The sequence below is a fragment of the Carcharodon carcharias genome, chromosome 19 (genome assembly GCF_017639515.1).
Source record: "Carcharodon carcharias isolate sCarCar2 chromosome 19, sCarCar2.pri, whole genome shotgun sequence".
Lineage (NCBI taxonomy): Eukaryota > Metazoa > Chordata > Chondrichthyes > Lamniformes > Lamnidae > Carcharodon > Carcharodon carcharias.
This window is the reverse complement of record NC_054485.1, coordinates 90,671,033-90,685,192: the sequence shown is the minus strand read 5'-3', so window position 1 is coordinate 90,685,192 and position 14,160 is coordinate 90,671,033. Positions and strand designations below refer to the sequence as shown.

At 44.3% G+C, this 14,160-nt stretch overlaps 1 protein-coding gene across 1 annotated transcript in view; it reads right to left on the bottom strand.

Moving 5' to 3' along the window:
• Positions 1-5,208, bottom strand: part of c19h6orf136 (chromosome 19 C6orf136 homolog) — a 29,640-nt gene extending 24,432 nt beyond the window's left edge. The window contains exons 1-2 of the mRNA XM_041213476.1: positions 5,119-5,208; positions 3,923-4,109 (exon numbers count right to left, since the gene is read on the bottom strand). Of these exons, the coding sequence (XP_041069410.1) occupies positions 3,923-4,087 (165 nt within the window). The 5' untranslated portion in view covers positions 4,088-4,109; positions 5,119-5,208. The remainder of the gene's footprint in view (positions 1-3,922; positions 4,110-5,118) is intronic.
• Positions 5,209-14,160: the final 8,952 nt, after the last annotated feature.

The window sequence follows — 14,160 nt, the reverse complement described above, 5'->3', positions numbered from 1 at the left end:
TCAGCAGTTGCCCTCGAGGTGGCTGTGGTGGGGACGAGACCGTTGCTCACCTCCTTGTAGATTGTGCCTTTGCAAAGAAGGTCTGGAGGGAGATGCAGTGGTTTCTGTCAAGGTTCATCCCGAGCAGTTCTGTGACACAGGACTTTGTGCTCTACGGGCTGTTCCCAGGGACACATACCGAGACAAACATCAACTGCAGCTGGAGGATCATCAACTCGGTGAAAGACGCTCTTTGGTCTGCCCAAAACTTGTTGGTCTTCCAGTGCAAAGAGTTGTCCCCGACCGAGTGTTGCAGACTGGCACAATCCAAAATCCAGGACTACGTGCTGAGGGACGCACTTAAGCTTGGGGCAGCTGCCGCAAAGGCGCAATGGGGAAAGGTCGCTTTTTAAGACTGTTTAGACTGGGAACTGTTTATAGCCCCTCAGGCTGTACAGCTCAAAATGAACGTCTGCAAATGATTGTAAAATTCATTCATTGTATTGATGCATTTCGTGATACACGTTGTAAAAGTTGAACCTGATTGTACTTTTGTGATGGTGATTTTGAAATGCTTTGGTTTGTTCTTCCAGATATTTTATGAATTAAGTATATTTTTCCAAAACAAAAAAAAAAAATCAGGATAAGGGGATGGACATTTTGGAACGAGATGCAGGGAAATTTCTTCACTCAGTGTGTTGCGACTCTTTGGAATTCTCTACGCCAGATGGCCAAGGACATTCAGTTGTTGGTTGCATTCAAGACGGAGATTGATAAGATTTTTCTTTTTGAGCGCTAAGAATTAGTGGATATGGGGGTTGGGCAGAAAAGTGGCATGGAGGGAGATGATCAGCTACGATTGCATCGAATGATAGAGCAGGATCACTTCATGGTGATCTCCTGATTTTATTCATCCCATTGAAGGTTCTTCTTCACAGAAAGAGAGAAAAATACCATGTTGTAGCAAAAAGCTCATTATAACAGTTTTCTCTTGTTCACTCTGTGGCAGATGGCAGAGCTATATTCCATGGAAATTAGAAGGTTACGGGTGGCGATCAAAATTTTCAAGATATCAAGGGGAACTGCTAGGGGGAAACTATTTCTGCTGGTTGGGGTTTTAAGTGCCTAGCAATTAGAGCCAGATATTTCAGGAAGGAAATTAGGAAACTTGGCTACATGCAAAGAGTGGTAGAAAATTAAAACTCTCTTCCGTGAACTGCAGTTGATGCCAAATTAACAATTAATTTGAAATTAGGTTGTTGACCAGAGAAATTAAGGGCTATGGGGCCAGGTCACAGATCAGCCACGATCTCAATGAATGGCAGAGCAGGCTCCGAGGGGTTAAGTAACTTATTCCTGTTCCTATGCTCCCTTATTTCCTTTGACTGGGGAGTCAGAAATGACAGCAAAACACTGCAGACACACTCAGCCAGGCCAAGAACGATTAGAATGGGGAAGCTGCTACCACGGGAGTAGCCGAGGTGAAAGGCACAAATGCATTTAAAGGGAGCCTACAGAAATACATGAGGGAGAAAGGAATATAAGGGTCTGGTGAGAGGGCGAGAAAGACGGGTGAGTGGACACTTGAGTAGTGCACGAATATCAGCATAATAGGCCATTCGGGCCAAATGACCTGTTTCACTGATGCAAATTCTATGCCGATTAATTTCAGGAGGCACTGCAAGAAGTGAATCGCCACAGTTGCCATGGAGTTCTTGTTTTTTGGTGAAGCAGCAGGTTCAGAGCAGTGTGCAAACCCCCTCCTACTCCAAGTGCTGCCTGAACTACTGAGCATTTCTAACATTTTCTGTTTTCAATCCAGATTTCCGGCAGCCATAGTATTTTACTTTTAGGTTTTAATGACTGCCCGCTGTGTATTGCATACGCTGCTGTTTGTTTCCCAAGTGCTGAATGACAGATATGGCAATTTCCAAACATATTTACCAATCATTATCTTCCCCATTTTCATTATCTTTTACTAGTTTGCACCTTTCTTACCAAATGGCAGAGCAGGTTTGAAGGACTGAATGGCCTACTCCTGCTCTTATCTCTCTGGGAATAGGGAGAGCTACACACTGTGCATCGTTTTACAAGCTTAAAAATTAAAGACACAGGGTGCTGACAAAAGGTCGCCGACATGAATCATTACTTCTGTTTTTTTCTCTCTCCCCACAGGTGCTGCCAGACCCAAGAGTCTCCAGAAAACTGGTGAGCTTGTTTTCAATTGTGGGTTCAGTTCGAATTAAATGCCAGCAAAGTTCCCAATTTGATCCTTCTGCTCAGTTGGCTCTCCTCAAACTCACGAACGTGTTAAAAACTGTGACTCGGACACAGGAATCTCATGTCTAACAGTGGTGGGCCTTTAATTGTTTTTGTTAAACAAAATAACCAGCCAGCTTCTAACAAAAGACATACTACAATTAGCACAGAGGGTGTTTCAGAAGGAGCATGATATGCACTTGAAAGACAAAGGAACAGATTATTCCAATAGGATGAGATGAAGATGGGAGGCAAGAGGCGGACAGAGAAGGCAGCTCACACGGAATGGAAAACACTTGCTTTAGACCTGCTAAGCCAAATGTAAAGTTCAAAGGCTCCCCGGAATCCACTGGCTCCCTTTTGTCAGTGTTGTTCCAATCATTAAAGTTTGCAGTACATGGCAATACATTGTTTGGAGAGAAGGATTGAGTCTCTTCACAATATCCACTGGTGACCCAAGATTTGCTTATCAGGCTATGAACAACTCCAACGGCAGAAGAACACATGATATAGGATCAGCAGGAGGCCATTTGGCCCCTCAAGTCTGCTGAACCATTCAATAAGATTATGGCTGACCCGATTGTGGTCTTAACTCAATTTTCCTGCCTGCATCCCTCCCACCCACCCCCATCCCCCTCTGTCAGTAAGCCTTGACCCACTGCTTACTTCTCTGCCCCATAACCCTTGACCTCCTTGTAGACCTCAGAGACAGGAAAACACGGGTTAAAGGGCAGCCCAGGACTCTGCACCCTTTAATTCTGCCTGCTTCGTCTTTGATCTGACCTGAGACGTTGCCCAGCTAAAATCCGGAGTTTCCAATGAGGCAATTCAATCTTGTACCAGTTTACAACAATCACTGGCACTCTGAACTTTCCTCTTAGGTGGTATCACCACACTTTTCAACAATGTTATACAAAACGATGAATTGAAGTTCTCTCTAAAACAAAGGCCCACTAGAAAATTTCTGATTAGAACCCATTTTTTGCCTAGTTACAAAGGTGTGGCAATCTTCCCTTCTGTCTGCAATCTACCTGTTATTAAAGGCTTGCCTTTACCCAACCTCTATATCATACCTTTCTTTCCTACCCATTTCAACTTTGGTGGTGCTCTGCACAAATGGTCTCGTCCTTTCACCTAGGCTGCTCAGTTCAAAGTCCCGGGTAGTGCTCTTTGTACTATGACATTCTAATGAAAGGCATTCAAGAAAGGGACAGGAAGTATTCAGCATTTCCAGATCAGAGCGCTCAGGATATCACAAAGTACTTTACAGCCAATGGATGACTTTTGGAACTGTAGTCACTGTTGTAATGTAGGAAATGCTGGAGGCAACTCACAGCATTGTCCCACAAACAGCAGTACAATAGTGACCAGATAACCATTTTATTTTAAATACAAGTGAGGGGTGAACACTGGCCAGGACACAAGGAAGAAATGATCTGCTCTTTATTGAAATAGTGCTATGGGATCCTTTACTGCCACCATGTGTGTAGATGAGTGCCTCACTTTAACATCTCGTCCCTGGGAAGTGTCAGTTCAGAATGTGCATTCAAGGGATGGAATGAGAGTTGAAATCACAACCTTCTGACTCAAGACACGACAGTGGTTACCCCAATGAGAGGCAATACACATTTGTCCTATTCCAGTGTGACATGCAGTTACAACCATCACAATTCGACTTGCTTACCCGTTTACAGCAGCGAGGCAAGGGACTCTGCCTCCTAGTCGGATAGTAGTAACAGTCATTCCCACGGATCATGGGCAGATTCCCACAGCAGAGTCTCCGCTGCCCGAGTCCAAATGCTGCCAGGCCCCTGGCTGCACTCTGCCTGCTGCTCACTGCACCTGCCATGCATGTATACGACCCACTGCCACTGTGATGCACAAAATCCTGTTACTATAACTACCCCGATAAAAAAACCTCACTTCCTTTAGAAAGCCAGCAAACCTCTTAATAGAAAAATAAATCCCATATAATATCCCCGCAAAAGAAGAAACCTCTTTACTTCTTACACCGCCAACCACAACTCAGTAAAAACCCTGTCAATGCACCAACTTCCCTACCCAACAATGTCCTCTGAGCTGGAGTATCCCCCAATTATCACAAACCCACAGCTGCACCACCCTCCCCAAATAGTCCCATCCAACCTCCTGACCAAATTACACCTCTGCCCTCCCCAGTAGCTCCATTCCCAATATAACCACCTTTTCACCAAACCAACAATTACCACAGCCCCAGGATCCACATCCAAATAGTGGTCATGTCCCCAATAGCCACGCCCCGAACTCTACCCCGGCCCCCAGCAGCCACGCCCCCGAACTCTGCCCCGGCCCCCAGCAGCCACGCCCCCGAACTCTGCCCCGGCCCCCAGCAGCCACGCCCCCGAACTCTGCCCCGGCCCCCAGCAGCCACGCCCCCGAACTCTGCCCCGGCCCCCTGTAACCACGCCCTCGAACTCTGCCCCGGCCCCTAGCAGCCACGCCCCCAATTCTACACCGGCATCCACTATGAACTCAGCCCCTGTTCTACCGCAGCCTTTCGTAGCCCCGCCCAATTCGACCACAGCCCCTTGTAGCTCCGCCTCCAGTTCGACCACAGCCCCCTGTAGCTCCGCCCCCAGGTCTTGCACAGCCTCCTTAGTGCTTGCCCCCTCTATGCACCCAAGAAGCCCAGCCACAATTACTCAGGTTCCAAATACCACCCCTTGACCGCAACGATCCAGCATTTCCCCGAGAACAAGCAACGTCCTGTCTCTCGACCTTAGGCCTCGGAACCAGCTCTTAACTCCTCCATTGCCATTCCCTTCTTCCCTCCCGATCCGCGGGTTCTGCTCCGCGCCGCGCCGATTTCAACCACAATCCTCCCCCCGCCCGGGCGCCCACCTCACTCCAATGCCCTTGGATACCGGGATCCTTTGGTACCGCGCATGGGCCGGACGCTCGCCGGAGACGCTTCCAGAAGCGAAGGCGCAGCCCGAGCATGAAACGAGCCTTCTAATTGGCCGCAGCCCCGGCCGCCGGCTAAGGGGGGAAAAAAAGCAGTGCACCCATTGGTGCTAGTCGTCGAGCACATTATGGCGTAAGCTTTATGGGCGGGGTTTCCGTGCGCATGCGCCCCCCCCCAGCTCCAGGTTGGTACTCTGGGAGTTGTAGTCTTTTTACCCAAGGCTGGAGGTTTGCGGACTTCCTGTTGCTTGGTTTGAGTTTTGGATTTTGTTTTCATTATTCCCAGTTCCTTCTGGCATTATTTGATAGCATTACAGAAAAAAGAAAGACTCACAGACATTTCTATAGCACTTTTCGTGTCCTCAGGACCGCCCTAAGCGTTTTATAGCCAAATAAGTACTTTTGAAGTGCAGTCACTTTTGCAACCTCGGAAACACAGCAGGTTCCTACAAACAACAATGTGGAAATGACAAGATAATCTGTTTCGAATTATGTTGACTGAGGGACAACTCACCCCAGCTCCTCTTATTAAGAGTGCTACAGGATTTTTTTTGCGGCCATCTGAGAGAGCTGTCACACCAAAAGCCAGCATCTCTGACTTTGCAGCACTCTCGCAAGCACTGGGCTGGAGTGTCAGCATAGGTTTTTGTTAAAAAATAGTGTCTGCACTGCGACTTGATCCCATAACCTTCCAACTAACAAAGGAAGAATGCTATTCTCTTAGTCACTGATGTTGGGCATTACTCTATGAATCAAACAGCACAGGGGAGGCCATTCAGCCCATTAAGTCCAAGCCAATTCTCTGAAAGAGCATTTAGCTAGTCCCACTCTGCTGTTCTTTCCCTGTCCGCCTGCATTGTTTTCTTTCTTGAAAGGCATGATTGAATCTGCCTCCTCCACGCTCTCAGGGAGTGCTTTATTGATCTGAACCACTCACCGCATAAAAAAGCTCTTCTTCGTGTTGACTTTAGTTCATTTAAAAATCACCTTAAATTTTTGTTTTGCCAATGGAAAGTTTCTTCCTATGTCTGCCTAGATTCATCATGGTTTTGAACACATCTATCAAATCCTTACTTTTGCAACTCTATGCTTCTAGTTATATAAACATGTCATTTTAACCACTGGGTTAGGGCTGGTCTGTACCTAAGCACCATCTACCTGCCTTGGCTCCATATTTCTTAACACCTTTACCCAACAGAAATGTATCAAAGTAAGTTTTGAAATTTTTAATTGATCCTCCCTGTCTCAAAAGCTTTGCAGGTGAGAGAGTTCCAGATTTGTTCTACTCTTTCTGTGAAGAAATGCATTCTGACATCACTGTTCTGGACTTGCTCACCACAGGAACTATTTCACTCTTGACAATATCCATTTCTTTAAACACCTAACTTGGATCTCCCCTAACCTTATGCTCAAGGAAATAAGAGCCTGTCTGTGCTATCTGGCCTTGTAATCTGTCCTTTTAACATAGAAATGGTGAGAGCAAACGGACAACAGAGAAGCTGCAACCAGGGAGGAAGCACTAGAGAACAACTAGTTGACAGATTGTTTCTTCAGTCACCAGTTCTTTGATGTTTTAATCCAGTTTCAAATAATTTATCAGCAAGATAACAAGTGTGAAGGTCATCCTTATACAAGAAACAGAAGATAATTTTAGACTTACTAATGTCAGTTGAATTTCACCTTGATCCTACAGGTACACTGATCCACGCGCCACTGTTTAATTATATTTAAAGTATAGTTTTGGGGGCATGAGAACAATGTTTGGGTTGATTTTGTGTGTTTTAAGGAAGTAGAGATGTCACCATCACCATCATACAGGGCTTCAATATCACCAGTATTATCATCATCAGTGTCAGCATCACTACGGAATTCCTCTTTGTCCAACAATTTTTAAAATTATTGACTTATCGCCACAACATCACTAGCAACATTATCACTACCTTGCAACCACCAATCTTCCCAGCATTGTCACTACAAATACCACCAGCAATATCAAACACCATCGCAGTCAACGCAATATCCAAAACACTTGCACCATCATTAATAACATTCCCATTACTCCCACTGTGACTAGCACAATAAGTAATATAGTTATAACTATAACTAGTGTTACCATTATCAACATTGCCACCGTTGTTGCCATTGTCACAATTATTACTCATACCATGATCCACATCGCCATAGCCAATAACATTTTCTCATATCTTGGCTTTGTAGTTTAACATTTCCAGGTGTACCGGTCTCTCTGGGATGATAAAGACTTTCAGCATTAAGCACCTTGCTAGATGTCTCAACCTTTTTTCCCTAATTTCAAAATGCCAGATTTCACACCTTAAAAAATAAAAGGAAGACTTGCATTCCAACACCCCTTTCACAATGTCCCAAAATGCTTTACAGCCAGTGAAATATTTTGTGGTCACTGTGGTAACACAAAAAACATGGTAGATGATTGGCACAACAGCAAACTCCCACAAACTGCAATGAGATTAATAACCACATAATTTATTTTAGTGATGCTGTTTAAGGCATAAATTAGCTAGGATATTGGGGATAACTCCCCTCTTCTTCTTCAAAATAGTGCAATGTGGTCTTTTATGTCCACTTGAGAGAGCAGGCAGTGCCTCAATTTAATATCTCATCTGAAAGACGACACCTTCAAAAGAGTAGTGGCCCCTCTGTACTGCACTGAGCCTGTCAGGCTGGATTTGTACTGAAGTCCCTGGAGTGGGATTTATATAGTGTCTTTAATGAAATGAACCATCCCAAGGCACTTCACAGGAGCATTATAAAAAAAAGTATGGCACTGAGCCATACAAGGAGATACAAGTCAGATGACCAAAAGCTTGGCCAAATAATTATGTTTTAAGGAGTGCCTTAAATGAGGAAAGTGAGATAGAGAGGCAAAAATGTGTAGGGTGGAAATTCCAGAGCTTGGGGCGTAGGCAACTGAAGGCACAACCACCAATTGTGCAATAATTGTTCAAAAGGCCAGAATTGGAGGAGTGCAGATATCTTGGAGGGTTGTGGTGCTGAAGGAAGGGGCAAGGCCATGAATATATTTGAAAACAAGAATGAGAATTTTAAAATCAAGACATTGTTTTACTGGGAGGCAACATGGATCAGCAAACATAGGAATAGGGAATGGGACTTGCTGTGAGTTAACACATGAGCAGCAGAGTTTTGTGTGACCTCAAGGTTACCGAGAGTAGAATGGAATAGTCAAGTATAAGAGGAAATGAAGGCATGGGTGAGGGTTTCAGCAGTAGATGGGCTGAGACAGGAGCAAAATTGGGCAATGTTTTAGATGTGGAAATAGGCAGTCCTAGTGATAGCATGACATCAACACAGCAGTGGTGGCTTCATTGGCCTGGGCACATCACAAGATGGAGGTTGGTCACATTCCCAAGGACTCTCTATATGGTAAGATAACCAGAACCAGACAACCAGTAGATACCTAAAGCTCCACTTCATGGATGCTTTCAAGTGTGACATAAAAGCCCAAGATATAGATTATCACACCTGGGAGTAACTAGCTGACGACAGAGGCAAAGAGTAGGCTGTTGCGCACCATTTGGCTACAGTGGCTTGGCAATAACCCGAAAACAAAAAACCACAATGACACTTGGTAGCTTCATGTGTGGCACATGTGCTGGAATCTGCCCTTCAAGGATCGGCCTCTACAGGCATCAACAAATTTTTATATTATATTCGTTCATGGAATGTGGGCGTCACTGACTAGGCCAGCATTTTTATTGCCCATCCCTAACTGCCCTTGAGGAGGTGGTGACCCAGCGACAGTGATGGAACGGCAATATATTTCCAAGTCAGGATGATGAGAGGCTTGGAGGAGAACTTGCAGGCGCTGATGTTCCCAACTATGTGCTGCCCTTGTCCTTCTAGATGGTAGTGGTTGTGGGTTTGGAAGGTGCTGTCTAAGGAGCCTTGGTGAGTTACTGCAGTGCATCTTGGAGGTGGTACACACTGCTACTATGAGTCGGTGGTGGAGGGAGTGAATGCTTGTGGATGGGATAACAATCAAGTAGACCATTTTGTCCTGGATGATGTTAAGCTTTTTGAGTGTTGTTGGAGTTGCACTCATCCAGGCAAGTGGAGAGTATTCCCTCACACTCCTGAATTGTGCCTTGTAGATGGTGGGAGTCAGGAGGTGAGTTATTCTCTGCAGAATTCCCAGCTTCTGACATGCTCTTGTGGCCATGTGAAGACACTCCACCTGAAATGGAATTGTTTGCTGTGTGCCGATCATCTTTCCTAAATGGAAGGATGCCTGAACTAAGTGATAGCATGAATATGATGTGGAAAGTTCATCTCAGGATCAAATGTGACACCATGGATGAGAAAAGACTAGCTTAATCTCAGACTGATGCCAGGCAGAGGGATGGAGTCGGTAGCTAGGGAATGGAGTTTGGAGCTAGGACTGAAAATAATGGTTTCACTCCTCAATATTTAACCACACTAATACCTTCCATCAGCACTTCAGAAGTAAGCATTTGCCACATCAAAATTCTATTCTCACAGTATCAACAACTTGCATTTATATAGCACCTTTAATGTGGTAAAATGTCACAAGGCTCTTCACAGGAGTGCAATCAGATAACATCTGTTCATTATTTCATCACTGTTTGTAAGAGTTTGCTGTGTGCAAATTGACTGCAGTGTTGCCTACGTTGCAATAGTGACTGCACTTCCTGGGATCTTGAAAGGTGCTATATGAATAGAAGTCTGGCTTTCTGGGTCAGAAGACCATGAGTTTGAGTTCCCACAGCAGAGACCTGAGCACAAAACATAGGCTGGCACTGCTGAGGGAGTGCTGCATCGTCAGAGATTCCATCTTTCAGATAGGACATTAAACTGAGGCAGTGTCTTCCATTCCAGCTGCATGTGAAAGATTCCTTGGTACTAAATTGATGAACAGAGCTTTTCCACTCCTGGTCAGTATTTTATTTCCTCAGTCAATGTCTGAAACCTACTATGAATCCATTGCTGCTTTTGGGTTTTTGCTGTGTGCAAGTTGGCTGCCCGGTTTCCTATATTTCCACAGTGACTACACTTCAAAAGTACTCCATTGGCTATAAAGTCCTTTGAAATGTCCCGAGGTCATGTAAGGTGTTATATAAATGCAAGCACCTCCCTCCTTCCAAAGGCCTACTCAAAGCCCATCTCTTCCACCAAGCTTTTAGTCATCTTGCACCTCCCCTGTGAGGTTCAGCACCTGCTCTCCTACCTACTGCCATGTGTGAATTGCCTTGGGGCTTTAAGCTTTCCTTATAGTCACCAATGAGTCAAGTTAAAGGCCCCTGGAGAAAGAGTGTGGGGGTCCACCTGTACATTTGGGGCCTTTCCCTGACCGGTGCAAGCTACAAGCTGAACGTGTAGTTGGCATCAGGGACTAATGTTAATATTTACAACAACAGCAGCATGCATTTATATACCGCCGTCAACATGGTAGAACATCTCAAAGCGCTGTGTAGGGGATTTTGACACCGGCCACATTAGGGCAGCTAACCAAAAGCTTGGTTGAAGAGGTCAGTTTTAAACAGCATCTTAAAGGAGAAGCAAATGATAGAAAACGTAAGAACATAAAAAATAGGAGCAAGACTATGCTCTTTTGCTTTTCAAGCTTGCTCTGCCACTCAACACAACTAAGGCTGATCTCCTACCTCAACTCCACCTTCCATGTTATTCCCATATCCCTTAATTTACTTGGTATCCACTCCATGACTAAACATCCACAGTCCTCTGGAGTAGAGAATTCCAAACAACTTGAGTGAAGAAATGCCTCCACCCCTCATCTCAGTCCTAAATGGCCCATATGCGGAGACATAACCCACACCCCATTCTTCTAGAATCGCCGGCCATGGGAAACTTCTTCAAAGAATTTACCCTTTCAAGCTCCTTAAGACTTCGATATGTTTCAATGAGATCACCTCTGCTACTAAATTAGAGGGACTACCAGCTCAGTCTACTCAATCTCTCCTCATAGGGCAATCCCCTTATCCCGGGAATCAATGTTGTGAACTTTCGTTTCACTCCCTCTAGGGCAAGTTTATCCTTCTTTTGGTAAGGAGGCCAGAAGTGTGCACAATATTCCAGGTGCGGTCTCACCAAGGCCCTGTAGAATTACAGTGAGATTTCTACACTCTTACAGTACAATCCCTTTGTAATAAAGGCTAACATACCATTTGATTTCCTAATTGGTTTCTGTACCTGCAAGTTGTCGTCTTTTGGAAGCCCTATCAGCCTTCTCAGGTGGATGTAAAATCTCCCATAGCATGATTTTTAAAAAAGAGTAAGGCTCTCCCTCGTGTCCTGAGCCAATATTTATCCCTCAACCAACATTTCTTCTGTGATTCAGGTACAAGGACACTTGGGTTTGAATACCAACACTTTGCAGTCTCTCAGTGTTTAAAAAATTCTGCTTTTCTATTTTTCCTTCTAAAATGGATAACTTCACACTTCTCCATGTTATCTCCCAGGGTCAAATTAAAGCAGAAAATGGAAAAAGGCACGGATTGATCAAAGATAGTCAGCCTGGTTTTGTTAGAGGAAGATCATACCTTACTAATTTAATCGAATTTTTTGAGAAAGTAACAAGAGGTTTGATGAGGGTAGTGCAGTGGATGTAGTCTACATGGCATTTGACAACGTCCCACATGGCAGACTGGTCAGAAAAGTGAGATCTGATGGGAATACAGGGGAAGGAATCCAAAATTGGCTCAGTGACAGGAAAGAAAGGGTAATGGTTGATGGATGTTTTTGCGAACGGAAAGCAGTTTCCAGTGGCGTTCCACAAGGCTCAGTGTTGGGGCCCTTGCTGTTTGTTGTATATATTAATGATTTGAACTTTATTGATTAGGAAATTTGCAGATGACACAAAAATTGGCCGTGTAGTTGATAGTGAAGAGGATAGCTGTTGTCTCCAGAATTATATCAATGGCTTGGTTGTATGGGCAGCAAAGTGGCAAATGGAATTCAATCTGGAAAAGTGTGAGGTAATGCATTTGGGGAGGGCAAACAAAGCTAGGGAATACACATCAAATGGGAGGATATTGAGAGGAGCTGATAAGTGAGAGAAATTGGGGTGCATGTCCACAGGCTCCTGAAGGTGGCAGGACAGATGAATAAGGTAGTAAAGAAAGCATATGGAGTGCTTTACCTTATTGGATGAGGTATTGGGATATAATGCTGGAACTGTATGAAATGCTGGTTAGACCGCGGTTGGAATTTTGTGGGCAGTACTAGTCACCACATTGCAGGAAGGACATCATTGCTCTGGTGAGAGTGCAGAGGAGATTTACAGGAATGCTGCCATGCTTGAAAATTACAGCTATGAGGCAAGATTGGAAGAGTAGGGTTGTTTTCCTCAGAACAGAGGAGGCTGAAGGTTGACCTGGTTGTGGTGTACAAAATTATGAGGGGCCTAGATAGGGTAGACAGGAAACATCTGTTTCCCCTAGCTGAGGGGTAAATTACCAGGTGGCATAGATTTAAGGTGATTGGTAGAAGGATTGGACGGGACATGAGGAAAAGCTTTTTCACCCAGAGGGTGGTGCGTGTCTGGAATTCACTGCCTGAATGGGTGGTTGAGGCTGAAACACCCTACTCATTTAAAAGGTACCTGGATCTGCAACTGAAGTGCTGTAACTTACAAGGCTACAGACCAAGTGCTGGAAAGTGAGATTAAAATGAACAGCCAGTTTCTTATTTTCTCTCTTTTATTGGCTGGAGCTGAATGGCCTCTTCCTGCACCGTAACTTTCCTATGGCTCTATGCTCAGCAGATCAAGCAGCATCTGTGGAGAGAGAAAGAGAGTTAACATTTCAGGTCTGTGATCTTTCATTAGAGCCCAGGTCGCAAATATTAACTCTTTTTATTTCTCTCTCCTCAAATGCTGCCTGGCCTGCAGGACATTGCCAGCGTTTCCTGTTTTAATTGCAGATTTCCAGCATCTGCAGTTTCTGCGTTTGTGTTGTATTCCACAGGATTTGATAAGAAAGGATGCAAATTTTGAAATTAAGGCATTGCCAGACCAGGAGCCAATGTAGATTAGCAAGCCGGTGAGATGACAGGTGAATTTTTAAAATTAATTTCTATTTACCTTTTGCTGTTATTAAAATGGGTGCAAGTTTATTGTTGGATGTCACTAGGGTATGGCAACGCATTCTTACTGGTTAAACTGTATGAGGCAAACAATAGAGATGAATAACAGGGAAATGTAAAGAGTGTTGTTACAGACAGGATTTGTGTGATCCCTTCCAGTCTGTAATTAGGATGTTTGTACGTAAGGTGTGTGTACTTCCTTAACCTCAGACTGATTTTTTCTGGTTTAAAATAAATTCCAACAGCAGGCGTTTTGGTGATTTTTAAAAGATAAAGAGGGTTATTTATTATCACACACTTGCCCTGGATGTTTAAATACAATGCCACTATCCCCCGTCTCACTTGCACAATCACACACACAAAAATTAGGTACAGATGACATTAAAGCTGTAATAAAAATGGAATTCATAACTCAGTCTCTATATCGGTGCAGGTCTGATGTCATTTTGATTGAGTTGGTACTATAGTTGGAGTGAAGGTCTTTTGGAAACGAAGGATTCTCATGAAGCTGTGAAGCCTCTTGTGGATGAATAGCCAGGAGGTTGGTTCTCAGGGGGACTTGGAAGTTGGAACAAGTACAGTACTTTGGCTGAATTAGAAGACTTCCAGCTATGATGGTTCAGCTGTTTTGGATGTTTCCTGATGCTTCAGATGTTTCTCTCACACACAGATTTGCTCAGGTTGTATTACACTGCAGTCCCTGACAGTTAATTTCAGTTACATGACTGCAGGGTTAACATATCTGGGGTCCAGAACACCACCTACAATAGCAATTGACAATGGTCATTCACTCTTCTCTGTGCTCCAACTTGAGCTCAAATATTTTCCTTTGTTCACTATGGCACTTGGAGGTCAACAATC